This window comes from Boeremia exigua (assembly GCF_020726555.1).
Source record: "Boeremia exigua strain MPI-SDFR-AT-0100 chromosome Unknown C7974scaffold_14, whole genome shotgun sequence".
NCBI lineage: Eukaryota > Fungi > Ascomycota > Dothideomycetes > Pleosporales > Didymellaceae > Boeremia > Boeremia exigua.
The window spans coordinates 312,327-332,695 of NW_025763531.1; the positions used below are offsets into that span (position 1 = coordinate 312,327).

Here is a 20,369-nt window from a genome sequence, read left to right on the forward strand (position 1 = left end):
GTAGTTATTACTACTTTAGAGAGATAAGAAAGGCTAAAGATAGTCTAGTAAGGTAACTAGGAGTAGATAATAGTTATATAAGTATAACGCCTATCGCGATATTTATTATAGTGTTAGTGTTCTAGTACTAACTCTAACTAGGGTTAGCGTTGTTAGTAAGTAACCTGCGTAAAACCTGCGCAAAATATAAGGGTTAAGAAATTAAGTATTATTCTCCCTATATAATATACCTACCTATCTCTTAACTATCTACCCTAGTATAAAGTAAGTACTATTGCCTATAACTAGAACCTTATAATAAGGCATTAATATAAAAGGATAGGCTATCCTACCCTTTATTATCTTTAAGGCGTGCTACTACCTCTCTAGCTAGTATAAAGAGGAAGACCTACCTTATAATTAGGTTATTAGAGTCTCTAGTAATAGCTAGACTACTAATAAGCTTAGCCTTAAGTAGTTAAAGCACTTTAATAGGTATACTAAGGAGTATACTATTAGTACCTACTAACTACTAGTTATTAATAGCTATAAGAGCTATAAATTACTCTAATTCTAGTAGTACTATAAAGATAATAAGATTATTACTCTATATATACCTCTATACTTATTATACCTCCTATAGCTACTTAATATAGGTTGTTTTACCTCTTTAAAGATAGTATATAGGTACTAAGCTAAAATACTTATATATAACTAAATTACCTACCTTATAAAGACTAAGTTCCTACTATACTTTAAAGTAGCCTATAATATAGTATTTATTTCTAGTAATATCTAAGAAGGGTTCTAAGGTGCTAGACTAGTCCCTTTTAACCTAGAATAGGTTATATTAGCCCTTAATATAAAGCTCTAGACTCTAATACTACTACTTCTTACTAATAATTTACTCTAGTAGTTATAAACTCTTAGTAATACTCTAAAGTTTAGATTATAATTAATACTTATAATTTTATTAATAAAGCATATAAATAGGGGTATACTATAAAAAATTTATAAAATAGGCTAAGGCCCTCTACCTATAGTATAAAAGTTATTACGTATCTGTTATAGCAAAGTATATTCTAAGGATACTTATATATTATAAATTATATATAATAATTTCTAAGAGCTTTAGAAATATAATAGATTATATAAGCTATATGTATATACCTATAAAGAATTAACTTAATAATTATAAGTATAGCTATCTATAACTATAGGTTTAATATATTAGGTAGCCCTATAGGAGTTTAAAAATTTTTAAGTCCCTAAACTATATTTAACCTATAATACTATAGAAGACCTATAACTCTAAGTAGTTCCTATAGTAGGAGCAGACTATAAACTAGTTATATTCTATACTATTTATAATAAGAGCTGCTACTATTTATAGCTATAGTCCTATCTTAACTATCTCTATTATCCCTATTAGACTTATTATACTTATTACTCTCTAAGTAGTTAAATATTTAACCTAGAATAATATATAAATATTATTTATAGCTAACTCTAATAGTATATATACTATTACTCTTACTATACTAGTAATATATATTAATCTAGTGCTAGTGCTATTTATATACTAACTTTATAGCCTTATACCTTTAATCTAGGTAGTATTAGATATACTAAGATATATTAATAAGCTATTGCTATATATAATATATAGTATTAACTACCTTTCTTAAGCTACTAAATATTCCTATAGAATAGTTACCTTAACCTTAAATAAGTTACTAGGCCTAGTCTAGTTTAGTTAGGAGGTAGTATAGGCTTATATACTTGCTCTTACTATATAGGAGAGAGTAAGTATAAACTAGCAAATTTAAATTATTTATAATAGGATTACTATAGATAGGGTAGTTAGGCCTAAGTATAATTAGCTAGTAAATAAGGCATATATAGAGTAGCTTAGGTTGCTGCTTATATAAGAGGTAGAGGGAAAGGTATCTACTTTATATATATTAAGCTTAAAAGGTAGCACTTAGTTATAATAATTTTTAATATCTAAGGTTGCTAGGTATAAGGTTCTAGGTATTTAGTAGACCTATAGTATAATAGACTTAGTTAGTAGATAACTATAATATATTAATATAAACATATTTAAAGTTACTAAATAGCTACCTAAGTAGTGCTTAATTATTATAGTATTAGTATTATTACTATTACTCTATAATATTAGTTACTCTATAATATTAGTTACTTAGTAATATTAGTTACTTAGCAATATAGGTTACTTAGTAATATTAGCTGCTACTAGTGTACTTAGCAAAATTTATCTTAAAATCTAGGGAGGGGGGGGGGAGGGTTTACAAAATTAGAACACAAAATTTAACCTAGGGTAGATTAGGCCCTAGGCTAAATTAATACTTATAAAGTTAAGAATTTAGAGGTATATAGATAGCTCTCTTATATATATAGTTAAGGTATTTAAGAAGGTATTAAAAGGGGCTATAATTATTATATATAAGCTAGTTTTAGCTTAATAAGAAATTAAGGAGCTTTAAGTAGCTAATAAGGCTACTACTTAATAAAAATTATATAAAAGAAAGTAAGTTTAGAAGAAAGAGACCTTAATAGTTAAAGATAGGTAGCAACTAATAGCTTTAAAAGAGTTTAGGGTATATAGTAATAAGAAAAGAGTAAAGAAGTAGGTATAGGCTTAAGAGAGTAAGCTAGCCTAAAGGTGCTATAGAAGGTATAATTAGACTAGATATAATATATAAATATGCAAGACTAATATAAAAAAGGTCTCTAAATAATATTATAAGCTATAGTCTACTATAGATTGCTAAAGTATAGTATTTTAGGCTATAATAGGTTAGGTTTTAGTAGGGGCTTAGTAGAAGTAAGTAACTTGCCTATTAAGTAACTTACCTATAAGGTATGTTATATTTTATAAAAAGTATATAAAAAATAGAAGTATAATGCAAGAAATCTTATAAAATAGGCTAAGGCCCTCTATCTATAGTATAGAATTTATTATATACTTATTATAGCAAAGTATATTCTAAGAATACTAATACTTATATATTATAAATTATATATAGTTTCTAAGAGCTTTAAAGATATAATATATTATATAACCTTTATATATATAAAGTTAACTTAACTTAATAATTATAAGTATAGCTACCTATAACTATAGGTTTAATATATTAGGTAGCTTTATAAAAGTTTAAAAAATTTTTAAGTCTCTAAATTATATTTAACTTATAATACTATAGAAAACCTATAACTCTAAGCTAGTTTCTATAGTAAGGTTAGACTATAAACTAGTTATATTTTTTACTATTTATAATAAAAATATAATTTATAGCTATAGTTCTATTATCTTTATTATCTTTAATACTTAAGCTTATCTTCTTCTAAGTAGTTAAATATTTAATCTAAAATACTATAAATATACTTTATTAACTTATTTCTAACTCTAATAGTATTTATACTCTTTCTCTTAATATACTAGCTATATAAATTAGGCTAGTACTAGTACTAGTACTATTTATATTCTAATAATAGTACTTTATATCTTTAATATAAGTAGTATTAGATATAATAAAATATATTAATAAGCTTATTCTATATAAAAGATATAATATTATATACTTTACTTTAACTACTAGAAAGGCTACTTTAACCTTAAAAAAGATACTAGACCTATTATAGTTTAGCTAAGAGGTAATAAAAGTATATATACTTACTATTACTAAGTAAAAGATAAAAGGTATTACTTAGTAGATTAGTATTATTTAAAGCCTAGATGTTAACTACCTAAAGGCTTAACTAGCAGTCTAGCTAGAATATTTAAATTTAGTAGATAAGGTGTATATAAAGTAGCTTAGTTTACTACTTATAAAAGAGGAAAAGAAATAGGCATCTACTTAATATTAAGTTTAGAAGGTAGTATTTAGTTATAATAATATTTAATATCTAAGGTTACTAAGTTTACTTAGTTAGTAGATAACTTTAATATATTAATATAAATATATTTAAAGCTACTAAATAGCTACCTAAGTAGTGCTAGATTATTATAGTATTAGTATTATTACTATTACTATTAGTTACTTAGTAATATTAGCTACTAATAGTATACTTAGCAAAATTTATCTTAAAATCTAAGGGGGGAGAGGTTTATAAAATTAGAATATAAAATTTAACCTAGGGTAGATTAGGCCCTAGGCTAGCATAAAAAGGTTATAAAAAAGTTATAAAGCTTCTTTTAACTAAAGTTATACTAGTTATAGTTAAAAGTTTTAATATATTCTTAGACTTTATTTAAAGGTTTAAAGAACTTAGTCTCTAAGTTTGCAAAATTCTATATAGCTAGCTATTACTAAATATAGTTATAACGTAATTATATATAGCTAGGTACATAGTTACTATGTTTCTAATAGACTACTAAAATATCTTCCTATACTACCTCTACCGTTGTTAATGTTAGATTTACTAGCGCGCAGGGCTTGCCTGTTATTAGAGGTTTTACTAGCTTTTAAAACATATAGAAGAACTCTAGAGAAAATAAAGAAGTAATTAGCCGCGACTACTTATTACTAGATAAAATACTACAGACTAGGATTAAAATTACTAAAGAGTAGTTTAGGAGGGAGGACAATAGGGGAAAATAGCTAAGATTAGGAGGGTTGTAGAACCGCGTCGAACCTAAGAATCTGCGACCCCTACTTAAAATTGCAGAAGATAGTAACTAGGCAAGCTTTAGTACTGAAAGTCTATTGGAAACATAGCAGGGCAATATATATATAAACTATATATATATAAATCTACTGAATTAATAAGCCTCTATAAGCTAATCTTAAAGCAAGTGCACTATGTAAGTGTGTCTTTAGAGATACAACAGTTAAGACTCTACCCTGCTAGGATAGAGTATTGTATAGCAGGGGCTTTACGGAAGCGATCCCTTTACGGCCTTGCCTGTGTTTCTAGTTAACTTATAACAGATTAAAATCAAGTTAGGTATGGACGACTTTAGACAGACAAATGTAAGGCAAGATTCAACTGGTGTGGTAAAACTGTTGCGAATCAATAGTGACGGGAGATACTGGTTCGCAGATAACTAATCGCAATAAGTACCTTTAATAATGATGATTAGGATCTCTAGCTTCGTATCATGATGCACTAATATTAGAGACAATTTTTATGTAAACATTGTTTTTGTAACTATGCTGGTAGACACGGACGAACATGCGGACAAAGGCTATAACGTTATAGCAAAACTTGCCTAACCGCTGCCGCACGTATTTTGGCGGAATGGGTCCAAGATTAGTAATTAATCTTAAGTTAGCTAGGTTGTCTAGGAATGTTTGGCACACATTTCCTTACTAGTTAGGAGTAGGGTTAGAGTTGACGCGACTTGTATTAGCCTTTTAACAACTATATAAGCGTTGTTTATGGTCGCACATTACATGTCCTACAACTTTTAACATCAGTGTTAAACTGCTCGAGACAACGGCCTGGAAATCTATATATCCTAACAAACTCATTTATAAATCTACACTCTCTCAATATGCCGACTTCTATCCTGGTCCCCACTGGTACTGGGACCCAGGGCAGAATCGCGGTATCTGAATTTCTCTCCCGCGGCCATACAGTGCATGTCTTAGTGCGCAACCCATCCTCTGATGCCGCGGAGGTACTGCAGTCGCAAGGAGCCATCTTGCACCCCGGAGATCTCGACTCGATCGACTCGATCGAAGATGCTATGGATGGTGTAGACTCTGTCTTTGTTTCACTTCCTGCAAACCCGTTTGATACTGCCGCGGAGGAAAGATACGGCAGGAACGTTATTCAGGCCGCCAAGAACAAGAAAATCAAGACGTTCATTTACAGTACCGTGGCACGCACGGGCGAGCACGAGAGCTTTCCTGGATGGAACGACGACTATCCGCTCGCATGGTATTGGAAGACCAAAGACCTTCTTGAAAATGAAGTCCGCAATGCCGGATTCCAGTACTGGACTATCCTTCGCCCCGCTGTTTTTATGCAGAACTTCACCAGGCCAATGGTTGAGTACCTTCACCCAGGACTTACAGATGCACGTGAGCTTCGCGTTAGGTACAACCCCGATACAAAACTCGACATCGTGGACGTGCGTGATATCGCTAGGTTTGCAGCCGCAGCAATTGAAGCACCGGACAAGTTCTCATTCCAGCACATTGGTCTTGCAGCGGAGTCGCTTACAGCGGAGCAGCTAGCCGATCAGCTCGGCCAGATTAGTGGTACAAAAATCACGGTAGTCTATACTACTGAGGAAGAGGCAGAGGGACGAATCGCAGCGGGAGACTTTATGCCCAGCTCTCAGGCTTGGCATCGGGACTTCGGCTATGGTGTTGACATCGAGGCTGCGAAGCAGTGGGGCGTTCCCTTGACACCATTGTTGAAATCACTTGATAAGGAGGTGCTTGGTTGGTAGAGACATAACCATAGTAGTCTTATTATTGTACTATATAATGTACCCTACAGGCAAGTTGCATGACCAAAACCAATGAGTAGGACTTTTAACACGTGCCTGATCTTGCGATGCGATTCTACATGCTCTTTGTGGATGGAGGGATGTGCATTTGAGATGTGATGGATTAGCTACATGCAACACGCCAGCACGGTTGGCACAGCGATGACGGACAGGCCTTCCCAGCGATCCACTAGTGGCCGAATGGGGTTAAAACCACCGTGTCGTCTTCGCGGGTGCTGCATCCTGCCCACGATGTTCCGCGCGACTCAGCCCTGCCGCCACACAGCCCCAGCAGCTCCAGCTTGTTGCAGTAGGTTCGAAAGCTTTGATCACCTTTCCTCGGGGCAGCCGTGAGAGACACAGTTTTCTTACGAACAACGAACAACGAACGCAAAGCCGACTGGCGCACACCTACCTGTCTGTGTCCTCCTTGCTGCTTAGCTAAGCTCACTCTGCTCTGCACAGTGCTTGCCTTGGCTTCCCGCCTTCCCGCCTTCTCGCCGCATCCCCGCGCATCGATCCGAACACACGCAGGGAGATGATCATATGGAGGGCTTGTGAGACACACAGTTTGGCGTCATGGGCGGTCTGGGATCGATGCCGGATCGGCCGCTGTCCCGCTCCAGCGATGCCAGATTCTTCGCAGATGGAGTCGCCTGGTACAGCTAAGCCCGGGGCTTGAGAGGAACTGCGAGCTGCCGATTCTGCCATCGCTTGCACCACTTGGACGCCTTGCAGCCTGCTTCCCCTTTCCACAGTAGCCGCACCTCGATCACAGATTTTGGCATGTTTCAATGATCACATCGTTGCCTTGAGTTGATGGCTTTTCTGTGGTGCTCTAGGCGTTGACAACCCTGCGGATGGATTGTGCATGGGCGTGACTGAGATTGGTTCGGCGGCTAAGCATGATTTGTGTCTCAGACGCGCTACAACTCTTGTTTGATTTGAGACGCTTGGTGGTCGGCGTTCTTGCATATTGATTCCGAGGCGTGATTGGTGCCCTAGATGGGCTACAACTCTTGTTTGGTTTCAGACTCGCCATACTTAGCCTACATGGAGCATTTTTGCAAATTTGTTTACCCAGAGACTCCAATCTAATGAGGCTAGTACATGCGCACTGCACACCCGTATCTGGTCATGGACATGCGGCGGCAAGGGAGTTATGGGAGGCGGAGCCACGACCATCTGCGCCAGAGCAGACACCATGTTTGACCAATGTGCATCAATGACCGAGTAAATTTTGAAGGTGAGAAGGACGGTCAGCCACAACCATGCCAAGCCAAAATGGCATACTGGATGTAATCAACAATCATCAATAACAAACACTGCAACAATCTTTAATCTTATTTGTGTACACAGAACGACTGCAATCAGCCTTGGAGATCATGGTTGGTTCTCGGATTTGATTGTTTTCCAGCCTGTGGACCCCACCTCGTCATCCAAGACATGACTAGCTAGCTAGTCATCGACATCGCGAATGCCAGTCATTGACCGTGCGCCAAGCATTGACGCCACGGTAGGAGAGACCATGCTTTTCTTGGAACCTGCAAACAAAGCTTCATAAACGACCTGATTATTGCTGACACGTTGATCCGGATCTGTCGTCTTTCGGCTCGCTTTGAGCAAAAGGCTGAAGGACGAGTAGGCTCGCGCCAAATTAATGTGCTTTAGCGCCTTAAGACTGTTATTGTGTTCCCACAATGGAGAGGCCTGTCACGAGCAGTAGCGGGTTGTGTGATTGGCCGTGACGGCTAGACCGACACACGCAGCGCGCAATCTGCTCTCCCTCGCTTGATCCACTCTGCAAGACTGCATTTGGCTTGTTCCATCACAACAGTTCGAATGAGCATCTCGTCTTCCAGGCCACCCTCTCAGCATCAACCAGGCATCTTGTCTCAATGACAACAACAGATTCGAGCTCTCGCTACAGCCAAATACGCTAAGAGCAAGCACTACCTCGGCATGTCTCACAAAGAGGGTCACGGCCGGTTCGAAAGGACTCAAACATGAAGATATCGCCACGATCATGGCAAGCACTAATGCCGCTGTACAAGGTATCGTCTCCATTCATTCTGCTTGTAGTCCACCAGTCCAGTCTTATGTCTATTCTCGGTCCCTCAGCGCCTTCCTCTTTCCCTTCCGCTTTGCCGTCCGCGCCGTCACCACATTCGCTTGCGTATCTTCGTCTCTCGCCTCCCATTGCGCATCTCCACTATCCACATTCTCTTTGCCATACTGGAGGATCCGCAGCGTGCGCGCAATTTCCCGCCGAGCCTTGTCCCTGCCTGTCTCCCTAGAGCGTCGAGCCTTCTTCACGAGCATGCGCGACGTCAACGCGCTTCCTTCCGCCACCCTCTTCGTTCGTGATGTGGCCTTCATGGTCTGCATGCTTTCGCGTATCCTGGTGGCTTCGTCGCTGTTGAAGCGCGCACGAGTTTTCAGGGGCGTGTGTCCCAGACGCGATTCATCCAATTAAAGGCCGTAGATTTTTCGGCGAGCATTGTCCTTCTCAACTAGCAGATTCAGTCCAGCTGTCAGCTCTGTTGCGATGTTATGAACAAAGGTGCCTCCGTCAGTGGCTGGGATCGTCGGCCAGATTGCGCCGCTGTGTTGACGCGAGCCGTCTTCCGTTCCAAATTTGCAGCCACGGCGCTTTTGAGCATGGTAGGTCTCTTCCCGCTGCAGGTCAAAGAAGTCGTCAACATCGAGCAGTTCAGCTTCCGGGCTTTCTCGTGGTGGTGGGGAGTGCATGTTTGTGTTGATTTGAGATATTCCCAGGTTTGCAAGCCAGCCGGTTGAGTTGCAAACATGCTTGTTCCAAGACTGGTTAGCGCGTCCAACTTTCACTCCCCTCGCGCAGGCGCCACTAAAAGTTGCGAACGCACGACTTGACTTGTTTCTGGAACACAACCGCGCAATCAACTGAGCTTGCGCGTCAGTCAAGTCCGCCGCCGCCACAGGTAATTGCACTTCAAAGCTTGACATCACGCTGCTGACAGATGTTGATACAGCGGTTTCGCCATTTCTGCCTTGTTTCCCGAACGGTACTGACTATTAGTCTCCTGTGGGACGCCCAAACTATGGCCATCTTCGCAATGCTCGAGCCACACAATGGCGCTGCCATGTTGGCCGCCAACATCTCATTTGGCAAGGCGCTCGATATCGACAACTCAGCCCGGTATCTCAAACACTGGACCGTCGACAGAGAACAGCACCCAAGCCTCAAAGCCACGCAAGAGAAGGCTAGACAGAACGGTACCGCGGTCAACCATACCAATCTGGACCGCATCCTTGTTGGATTCTATCACTTCGATCTTGCTGTCCCCCCAACCGAACTTTTGCACTGCACCTACGTCCAAGCAACGATCATGTTTGTATTTATCAATTAGAATTTGTGGCGGCGTCCGAAGATAGAGGAGGAAGAGACTGCATAGCTTACCTTCGGAGCTGTCAGCCGTCAGACTGTCTAACCAGGGGAAGTCTAGTTGGTCATAAGCCAAAGACCTTGCGATACTTCACAGAACAGATGGTTTGAAATCTATAAAGTTAGGGTAGAACAGAGAGATCTCTGCTATGTACATGCTGATGTGCAAAAGCAATTTGTTGTCTTCTGTGTCTGGGATTATGGACTCTAGAAATAAACAAATGTCAGGATGATCTACCTTCCAGTCGAGCAGATCTAAAAGTTTGAGCTCTATAGCTTTGAATCTCTGCGGGCTTTCAGGTCGGCCAGTGGTTATAATAAAGTCTTCCAGACATGGCATATCCTCGTTTGCGTCTCTGTACTTTGCGGCCAACTACAGAGAAACGCATCCTATTGCTAGGTAGCAGTCTCTCCTGAGCTCGCGCAGTGACGAGCATCAATCAAATATATTCACGGCAAGGAATAGGGTAGTAGGCCAAAAGCCATGTCTGTTGTGTACAAGACAAAGCTTCTTTACAACCGTTTCTTGAGCTTTCCAGTGACCTTTGCACTGCACTTGTACAATGCATAGAAAGTTAGGTGTTGTGAAATTCTATTTTATGTCAGACGCTTTCAACAGCCTAGATAGACTTGCAAGACCTCACGGTTTTTCAGGTTCTCTAGTATTTCGGTTTCGTAACCTGCAGCGCGGACTTGCAGCGCCAATCTTAGCAGACCGTAGAAATTTGCAGCAGCCCGACGGGTTTTAAAAATACCACAATTGAAATCAGCAGTCGCAGATTCTATCGCAAGCGCGTCAGGATCCATCTTGGCAGTGTAGCGTTAAGGTAACGCGTTGGGGTGGATAGCCGGAAACTATATGTGGATGAAAACTGTGTTCAGTAGCCCATCTTCACTAACCATTGTGCTGGGATAACAACGGCTAGGCAGTTATTGAGTATGCTTAAACCAGTAACAATCTGTTAATTAGCATGAGGATGATAGAATCTGCACTACTAACGTCCAAGGCAACCTTTGCAATAATAACACAATAGTAATAGCTATTAGTTGTTCTAAAGGCAAATGAATAATCTCTATAGAACAGGTCAAACAGAGTTAAATATTATGTAAGTACAATAGACACTGTACGCAACGAACTTATAAGTAAGCAGACGCTGCCTTTTCCTTATAGTTAGTAGTTTTATATACAAAGCTACGTTAGATAGATATATACAAAAGATTATCTTGCCTTTAGACGCTACCTATTATGTTATTGCTCACTATAACTACAATTCTAGTACTACGTAAGCTGCTTATAGACTCTTGTGCTTAGATAGGCGTTAGTGTGTCCTAAAGAAAGACTACGTTGACGTTAATTACAGTTGTCTGACAACTTTGATCGAAGCTAAAATGACTAAGAACAGCTTGAAGCGACAGCCTAATGCCACAGATTCAACGGTGCAGCAGAGGCAAGACATTGATCTGTCCACACAGCGAAGACTAAGGTAACTGGTAATCGCTTCTACCTCCAGGAGAAGAGTTCGGCCTGGCTGACTGTTGGTGAGTAGTCAATCTGCCGCAGCTTGACTGCCACAGGAGCTCTGGATAATGTCACTCATTATCTTCCAACCTCGTCGGTCATCAGCGCGGTCTGAGTGCTTGATTTCAAGCTGAAAGCCTATGACAGAGTGTGGGATACCGTGTTCTGCGACTCTCTGGCTTGACATTTGTGTCACAGAGTGTGCAAATGTAGTGTTAGTAGGCACTGACCTAGATGCACTAAGTCACGACAATTTCATCCTTGACTTCTTTTCCTTGCACATGGCCAGCGACCCGCACTACTGCAGTCAAGATTCAAGGTTGATACGATCGATATGATTTTGCAATGTAGTAGTTGTATTAAGTGCTTAAGATTTACCTAATTGTAACTTGGTATTGCAAGATACCGTCGCGCTTGACGAAACCTCTACGATTACTCCCTCGAGGTAGCTTCTCTGTGGGATGGTAAGGAACGGGTATCCCGTCTTCGCGAACAATGTTGACTGCAGCAATGTGTGGGAAACTGAGGGCCTGTGCCCAGAACTCTTGCCAGCCCTCATCGATGACGAAAGTACCACAGCGACTAAACGTACGAGTACCGCTTTCAATCGTGTTGGCTCGTAGGATCAGACCATGTAGTACTGGAGCCTTCCTATATCCTCCTCCTATGCTCCAATCCGAGTATTCTCGCACTTTGTAGACTGGCATGAGCCATAAATCATGAATTGCAGTTGGATCAAGTTCATTCCACAAATCCCACGAAATTTTGACAGACCCGTAGGCCAACGTATGACTATAGCGAAGACGGCGTTCCTGAACGCGCTTGTTGCTTGCCATAAACTTGAAATCTGTCCAGATAGGCCTTGTTTTGAAGCGGTGCTCGTTCATAATCTGGTGCTCTTCAAGCAACGATGCATGCTCATTCAGGCGTTCTCGCTCGACGTCCTCCGGGTTCCAGAATTCAGCTGGGACCAAGTAGCAGCTAACATGAAGTTTTGCGTAGCTGACATGACCTGACACTTCTTCAGAAGATGTCCCTTGTTCTATATCTCTGATCTGACATAGGTGCTCTTCCTGAAGGTCCTTAGCCTTAGGACCCTCACCAGTCGCGTCGCTCTCCACTAGATCCCATTGTGGCATCATGTCCACGGGCTGACCCACGGAAAGCCACGACCACGATGGTACAATGACTTTCTCTGGACGCTGAGCGTCGTGATGTCCGTTCGCCGCCCAACATAGTTGACTCTGCAGATTCTTGAGAAACATGCCAGCCACATAAGACCAGCCACAAATATGCTCGATGCGCATCCCAACTCCATGTAGAGCAACCAGTCGGTCGGTGGGCTTCGTTATGTCGGTGGAGGCATAAGTGTTGACGATAGGGCGCCATATCTCGTGGAGTGCTTGTCCGGATATCTCTTCTTCCTGCGCATTTCGTAACGTGGAATTGAGAGGCACTCGCAGAGGCCTTTTCCGGGCTGAAAGCAAACTGCCAAAGCCACGAGGAAATGTTTCAGTAGCTAGGAGCTCATTGCATTCCCAGATAAGCTGATCTCGGTCATAATGAAGGTTGCGTGGTGAGAGAAGCCTTTCTTGTAACACCCATGCTCTCTGCATCAGTGGTTCTTTCCGGAAGCGTTCCATCCAATGCTGAACATTGGTCACGCACATTCGATGAACTTGATCATTCCGTTTGTTGGGTACACCAACCCTGATCGCCTGTAAGGCGCCTGGGTTATGCATTCTAAAGCAGCCTTCGGAGTCGTTCGCCGCTGAAGTTGCAGCTATGTTACAGGTAGAGTTGCCGTACACATGAGCCATTTTGACAGATTCAGATTGCCAGTCCCCGTATGAGTCCTGTATAATGCAGAAACTGTCGATCCAGAGGAACTCCACGCAAAGCTCAAGAGCAATTTGGACTGCATCTTGGAAGGTTTGGCCCAACGATTCAAGCGAAATTCCTGACCGCAGACTGTTGATATTCTGCTTTGTCAATTTTCCGGGCACATCACCCCCCCAGCAATGACTCAGAGTGACGTATTGAACACTCTCGGGGATTTCCGCACCTTCGCACAGTCTGACGGATCTTCCTGCACCATTGAGCTGCAACAATCGAGTCGGGCGGAATTCAACTTGTGCAGGTCCACAATTCTTGTGCTCGTGTATGCAAGTTCTTAGCCAAGTCCGAGACATTTCAAAGCTCTCGGCTGAGTCGGTTTTTCCAGTAGGCTGATCATGCTTTCCTAAAACATCTTGAATCTCTTGTTGGTAGTCAGTAGAGGTCATGAAGTGTTGGACTCGCGCACGTGCCTTCATCTACCTCTCGCAAGAGATATCGCAGAGCCGTCTTATTCATGCCTAACATCAGGCCCATAGGGTCATTTTCAGGGTCGATCCACATGTGTGCTTCGGTCATGAATATGCTTGCCGTGCTGCCGTCGACAAGATACAGGTCCGAGACTAGGAATGCGCACATGGCACAACCTGACTGCGCAGAGTCCCTGATGTCCTGGCATTCTCGCTTCCAATAATAACTTCCCAGCTCATCCGGGCTACTCAAAGCCTGGTGACAGGCATCGCAGGTAATTGTCGCCATCCAGGTTGATGTTCAAGTCTTTACTCGTAAGCTTATAAACAACATGCAATAGGTAGCAGTGTGTTGTGGAAAAAGAATCACGGAAATACACAAATATCTCGAAGGATGCAGAGTGACGTATGTGTGATCACAAGCTTGCCACGTCAGTGCATGCTTGGCGTCTTACTGCATCTGTCTCTACACAGCCCCACGCGAGTTCTGCAATTCGCTAGCGAAAGCTGGCTTCAACCAGATCCGGTTCCAATCGATGACTTAGCTGTCCTAGCAGCTGCCTTTTATTGCCTGGGAAATGCTGTAGCTTTCTGGAATATCACAAAACGGATTGCTCCGAACCATAATGACCCTTTCAATGCGATTGTAGGCGCAAGTTGATGGCCTCACGTGCACACGATTCCAGCAGACCACAGCGCCCCCAAAGCTCCGACGAGGCATCGCATCGCGCAGTCGCTCTGCAAACACCGTCAGAGTCGCATACGACATGGCAGTCGATCGCTAGATGGAGCAGCGATGGCTTTCGCTGTGGGAACAAGCGTCAGTAATCAGTAAGAAAAAGTCTGAAAAGAAGAGAAATAAGAGAGAAAGTAACGGGATTAGAAAAGAAATGTCAATTACTATATGAAGCGCTCTAAGTCTTCCTGGGGTGTAAGAGCCTGGGTATCTTCGTGAAAACGCCGTAACTCCGGTGAAAGACAAAAGGAAACATCATGTTAATGTATGATACGCTAGAGATGCAGACTTTGCAGCGAGCATTCCAAGCGCGCAGCTCACTCTCAACGTTACCACCCTACACTCAAGGCCAGACACTAGTAACCATAACGTTCAGGGGCGTTAGTCACGCGCCCACTGCGACGGCTCGGCACAGGCGCTGAGAGGGTTGCCGAGTTGGAGGCTAGTGGTGCCTGAGGCTGCTGAGAGCGAGTTCCGGGTCCTCCGCCCACAAGCCATTGAGGTCTAGGGGAGCGTACTGAGGGAGAAGGCGACGTTTGAGACCCTGGCGCACGAGGTTTGACGGCGTGAGACTGCTGCTGCTGGACTTGCGCGGTAGGCCTTCCCTGGTTTTGGGGACTGCTGCTGGGAGGCTTGGAGATGGCGGGACGAGAGTTGCTGTAGGTGGACGTCGACCGAGCGCCCTGAAGCTTTTGAAGCAATTGCGTAGGACGGCTTGAGGCTGTGCTGCCTTGTGGTATCAGTGGGCCAAGATTGGGCTTGTTCGCGAACAGGGTGGAGGGAACGCTGGACCCAATAGCCTCATCAAGCTGTTTGGTGGGTGAGGGCCTTCTCCGTGGCGACTTGCCTCCCGGGCGTGAAATTGGAATGCTAGCGAGAACATCCGTCTTGATACGTGTCAGGCGCGCGCTGCTGGCGTGATCAAGTAGATTGCGCAAACGGTTCCTTAAATCGGCGACCATAGCGTTCTCAACGCCGTGCTCATCTTCGTCCTTGTCGTCATCATCAAGATTGTTGGGGGCCTGAAGCAGAGTTGACCATTCGCGTCGCAGGTGATACCGCACAGGCTCGTTATCGATTTGCTGACGCCAAATGTAAAAGAGCTCAACGGTGTTTGTGTTACATGTCAAGGACCAGTGCATGGTGTCTACTGCTGTTGGTTCGACGCCAGCACGCCTATAAAGCTGGTACATGTGCTCACAGGCGGCCGCACCGTTACGTGCAACCTGAAGTTTGGCCTGCTTAAGACCTGCATAGGCCTCAGAGGACTTGAATTCCATTGTGTACCAAGGGCAGAGAATGTAGCGACTGATGGGTGGAACGGCTGGGTCGTCAAGAAGTTTGGACTCTTCCTCGGCAGTAAAGGCTGGCTGCAGCTTGTCACTTATGCGCTTTGGTTGCGCACGGATGAACTCGCGCCTCATGTATCCAAGCGCCTTGTCTGCCCTTGGTTTCTTGAGTTTGAATGTGGGATCGTCGCGGTGCGAAATGTAGGCCTGGTTGAACTCAACCTCAGGTACCATGTGGTTGTACTTGGCGCCGCCTTTTGTGTGCGCACTCAGGAAGCCCAGATGCGGTGCAAGATGCTCTATGGCTTCAAACTCGTTCATGATCTGAGTTGCTGGTGCGACTGCATGCAGGATCTTGGCTGCAGGCGAGCCGGGTCCTCCTCTTGGAGCTCTTACTACATGGCGAAGGAAGCTCTTGAACTCGTTGGGAAGAGGCTCCTTAGAGTCTAAGATGACTCCATACCGCAGAAACTGCCTTTCCTCGTCGGCTATCGTCAGCCTGGCAGTGGCTTCGCTCTGAGTGCCGTCGGTAGGTGCCATAACGGCAAGAGGCTGCTCGCCAGGATTCGTCTGCTGGGTGTGCGCGCGGAGGTTGCTCTCGGTGAGTGAGTGAAAGGGAGGTGGGAGATGGAGCTCGGGCGGCTCTTGGTTGCAGGGACTGAGCAAGTGGCCGTTTTCTTGTGTCGTCTGCAGTGTGCTCTTATTCAGGCCTGAGCGAGGCATCAGTACCAGCCTGGATTGTAGCCATCCAAGTGTCAGCTCACCTTTGGAGGGCCTCCGTTTCGCTGGCACTCTCCTCGCCTTGTTGTTGGCCTTGTGAGCGTAAATGGCAGCCTTGTTGCGGTTGAGGTTGATGGCAGGGGAAGGGCGAGCACGTCGACGCTGAGGGCGAGCAGCTGCCATTGTGGGGCGTCGTAGTGGTCGCAGGTGAGAGATGCGGTTTTGCGCATAACAGGGCTGCAGCTAGTGAAGGTCGTTTGTTGTTACGGCGGCGAGCAGGGGTGGGGTAATAGCGGGGAAGATGGACAGGGAAGATGTCAAGATCATAGACTGCGACGATAGAGAGGCTTGGAGTGATCAATTCACAATGGCAGGAATTTCTGGGGCAATGCCATGGATTGATTTGTGGGAGGCGTTGGACGTCGTCTGGTGTTTTGTTAAGTTCGTGTTGTTGATAGACCCTGAATCCATGCACGCTGCATTTCACGCTAGCTGCGCCTGCCGCCACAACACCCCTGCACGTGATCGCAGCCGCCGCTGATCACATCAATCAAAGAATATGCCAATTACTAGTGCAACAATTTACATGGTTATTCCTATACATATTTTTGACTATGTAAATTATTAAAAGAAGTCGCAGGTGAGAGACGCTCAGACTCGTTTCCCCACTTTGTGCATCCGTGCACGTGCGGCGTTGGACCGGAGCTACTCGGCGTATCATTGGTGGACCGCTGCATCCTGCTACCCTTGCACATGATGGACTTGAACCGGGGCCTACAGACCGGTTTGTCTGGTTTAAAATCAGTGACTCAGATACCTTATTGTGACAGTCTGAACTGACATTATGGTTTGTTGTTCTTGACAACATCGCGGCAAGGTGCTGCCGTTAAAGAATCATGATACGTCAAAGAAGCTCTCAACTTCAAAGACTCAGAGTCACGATCATGACCGTCGTCTATCCTGAGGTAACATGTCGGCATTCCGTTGCGCAGTAAGGAAGGGGAATTGTGTATCGGTATTGTGTACAACATTGCACCTGTACCCAAAATTCGCTGGTGGCACCCTGATGAGGTACATAAACCAGTTAGCCATGTCATCTTCCGATCGTGTTATTTCAGTGTCAGGCCCCTGGTCCCAACCAGATAGCGTTCGCCCCGGAAATTGATGTGCTCCTCCGTCATCCCCAGTCTGTTATCTCATTTTCTGTCGACGCGGCTCACCGCTCGTCAACAATCGCCTGCGGCTTGCGCATGTGGCGAGAGCTTCTGCTCACGGCAGCGCTGGGAAGTCTCGACAAAGCTTTGGAGTATATTTGGGTGCATGACTCCTTTGTCTTATGCTCTTAAAGGCAGATAGTGAGCGCTTGAAGGCAGGGCTTCGAGGGGACGAACACTAGGCGCAATGTCTGGTGATCGAGAACCATCCTTCTGCGCGAGGTGTCAGTTGCGCGGGAGTGTCATTCTGCAGGCCGATTTGCTTCGATAGGCCGCGAACAGCAACTGGCGGAGTGAGACTTTCATGACACGTAATTCAGATGCGCATGTTGATATCGAAAGTTTAAAGGAGCCGCCTCAAGCGTATCAGTCTTGAAACTTCAGCATCCATATGTCAAGTCGCTTTCGGCATCTTGACCTTTGCTACACCAAGCTTATAAGCTGCGAGTTGATCTTGATCCGCTTTGACATTTACCACCAATGCCTGCACAGTCTGCGGCCACAAGACGTGTATTTTCCGTTCCATTAGGTTCCTAGCCCTTAAAGCTTCAAGGTGCACCCTCTCAGCACCTTCAAGCAGTTTCTTCTTTCCTTCCAAATCTTCCTTGGTCCTTATGACTTTCTTCTGCGCCTGCTTAGGCTCTGCATCAATCTTGACTTCGATGTCTATCACAACCTTGCGCGCAGCAGCTTCGTCTTTGACGGCTTTCGCCACTGCCGTGTCCTTTTGCTTCAGTTCGACTTTGAGCTTCTGATTCTTATCCTTGCGGTCTGAGTCGTATTTGGTCTTTGCTGCGCCGGTCTTCTTCTCGTCTTGCTGAAGCTGTGCGAGTAGCTTCTTAAGGGAAGTCATGTGAGTATCGTACAGCCGGTCTGCTTCCTCGATGCGATCGTTCAACCAGTCTTTACTGTGTTTCTCCATCGCAGCTAAATGCTTGTTCATGAATTCCGCCCACAAGCTCGGCACGTCCAGTACCTGGCCAGTTGTGGATGTGACGTCTTTCCCGGTGAGCTGCTTGATGTTGCTAAGTTCGATTTGGACGTGCTTGACGTCATTTTGCAGACGGTGGGATACAGTAGGATGCTCGAGATATTTTAATGTCGCAAGCGTCTGTTAGTGGTCAGTCAACTCTGTTCCACCGTCTCGACATGATGCTGCAATACCGTTCTCAAGACGCTCAGGAAGTATGTCGATGGAAGTGCACCTGACACGGCATCTTCAAGGTAGATCTTTACTTTTGCCCTGTCCATTGGATTATTCTTCGACCATATTCGTTCTTTATAGGAGTTTATTTCCTTGTCGCAGAGCACAAAGTCCTTGCGGTTGAAACTGGGACCGAGAGCCTCAAAGACGAGATCGTTGAGCGTTTTACGCTTTCCCATCTCCATCGGAGGCTTGTTTGTTCGCGTCGATACCTGAGTTACAGTATATTCCTTGGTCCAGTAGTCCTGAAAGAAGACACCATCTGCAGTCTCAGAAAGTGAGACTTGACCACGACCTGTGATTGCTAAGAGGAACATCTGTACGGTTTGCAACTGTATTGACTTAGAGGATGGCAGACCGTAGAGGAGGGGACTACCGACCTCAACAATGTGCTCGGTTACATATGTGGTATAGTCTGTAGGGACCTTGTTCAAATCCTTGACTGAGAAATCTTTGAGGTCTGTCCTGTCGTTGAAATCAAACACTGTCTTCGGTAGTACTGTACCGCGGCGTGTCTTGAATAGTTCCGAGCTGGATGGGTAGCCGAGCGAGTGGAATATAAGGGCCACCTATTTATATGACAATTGTCCGTCAGAAAATTCAGATACTTCTATGTAGCTGCCAGTGCCAACACACCGTATTGCCAGCCAATGTCTGCATCGAAACGCCTGGTGTTTCCACGCTTCTCCAGGCCTCTCGTAGCGAGGTTGGATCCATTCTCAAGACCACCAATATTGTCGTAGTCATCCTCACAGACAAAGTTTGGTAGCATGCAGGTATCTATAGGTCTAGTAGGGCGGACAACATTCAGGTTTGGAACAGTGGCACTCGGAACATTCGAGGCAATGACAGACTTGGTGGGGCTGGGAGTCGCCGATGGCTTAGCTGGAGCCGGATTCTGCGGTTTCCCTGGCTTTTTCGGCTGAACTGGTGCCACGTTTTGCGATATCTTCGGTTTTGGAACAGCCGGTTTGGTTGGTGAACGTTGATGGAGCCATTCGCCGGCACCCCCTATCAACGATGAAGACCGAACTGACGTATCATATTCGATTCTTGGTATGGTGAGTGCTGTAAGAAGTTGTGACAGGTGCAGGTTGAGGAGCAGCACACTAAATGAGAGGAGTTGCATCGCGAGAGTGATATGCAAGAGTAAAGAGCGCCAAAAGGAGACTTTTGAGATATTGTTGAAGAGAATGGATGCTATCTACTGATCAGTACACTAGTCTTGCAGATAGGAAGTCTCCTCAGAGCAGTATCACGACCGGACACTGCGTCGGAGTCTAACAGTCGTTGAGATGTAGTATTCCTCAGTCAAGAAGACCTCGATCCAAGGCGCAGCGAACAGTTGACCTTGAGCTTGAACAGTGCGTGCGGCGTGGATGCAGAATCTTTAAGTTGGTCCATGATGCGGACTCCCATTGGACATAAATCCGTCGAGTCGGACTCGTGTTTTGAAGGAGACAGCGAGACGAGACAGTTCGGAGTCCGTATAGTCGTACTAGACCAAATGAA

The 20,369-nt window shown here is 44.2% G+C and overlaps 4 protein-coding genes across 4 annotated transcripts; 1 reads left to right on the plus strand and 3 right to left on the minus strand.

Annotated features, from left to right (window-relative positions):
* Nucleotides 1-5,500: 5,500 nt before the first annotated feature.
* Nucleotides 5,501-6,482, plus strand: C7974DRAFT_476141 (uncharacterized protein; the record flags this gene model as incomplete). The annotated part of the gene is made up of 2 exons (XM_046146664.1): nucleotides 5,501-6,398; nucleotides 6,457-6,482. 2 exons carry the CDS (start codon nucleotides 5,501-5,503, stop codon nucleotides 6,480-6,482), a joined length of 924 nt encoding a protein of 307 aa, XP_045991717.1.
* Nucleotides 6,483-12,545: 6,063 nt separating this feature from the next.
* On the minus strand, nucleotides 12,546-13,580 carry C7974DRAFT_322257 (heterokaryon incompatibility protein-domain-containing protein; the record flags this gene model as incomplete). The annotated part of the gene is made up of 1 exon (XM_046138850.1): nucleotides 12,546-13,580. A coding segment is annotated over one exon (1,035 nt), but the record flags the coding sequence as incomplete, so codon positions are not given.
* Nucleotides 13,581-15,317: 1,737 nt separating this feature from the next.
* Nucleotides 15,318-16,259, minus strand: C7974DRAFT_322154 (uncharacterized protein; the record flags this gene model as incomplete). The annotated part of the gene is made up of 1 exon (XM_046138843.1): nucleotides 15,318-16,259. A coding segment is annotated over one exon (942 nt), but the record flags the coding sequence as incomplete, so codon positions are not given.
* A 1,788-nt stretch (nucleotides 16,260-18,047) lies between these two features.
* C7974DRAFT_380748 (uncharacterized protein) lies at nucleotides 18,048-19,986 on the minus strand (the record flags this gene model as incomplete). Its single annotated transcript, XM_046140533.1, has 3 exons — nucleotides 18,048-18,764; nucleotides 18,818-19,341; nucleotides 19,494-19,986. The coding sequence occupies 3 exons, from the start codon at nucleotides 19,984-19,986 to the stop codon at nucleotides 18,048-18,050; spliced, it is 1,734 nt and encodes a 577-aa protein (XP_045991720.1).
* Nucleotides 19,987-20,369: the final 383 nt, after the last annotated feature.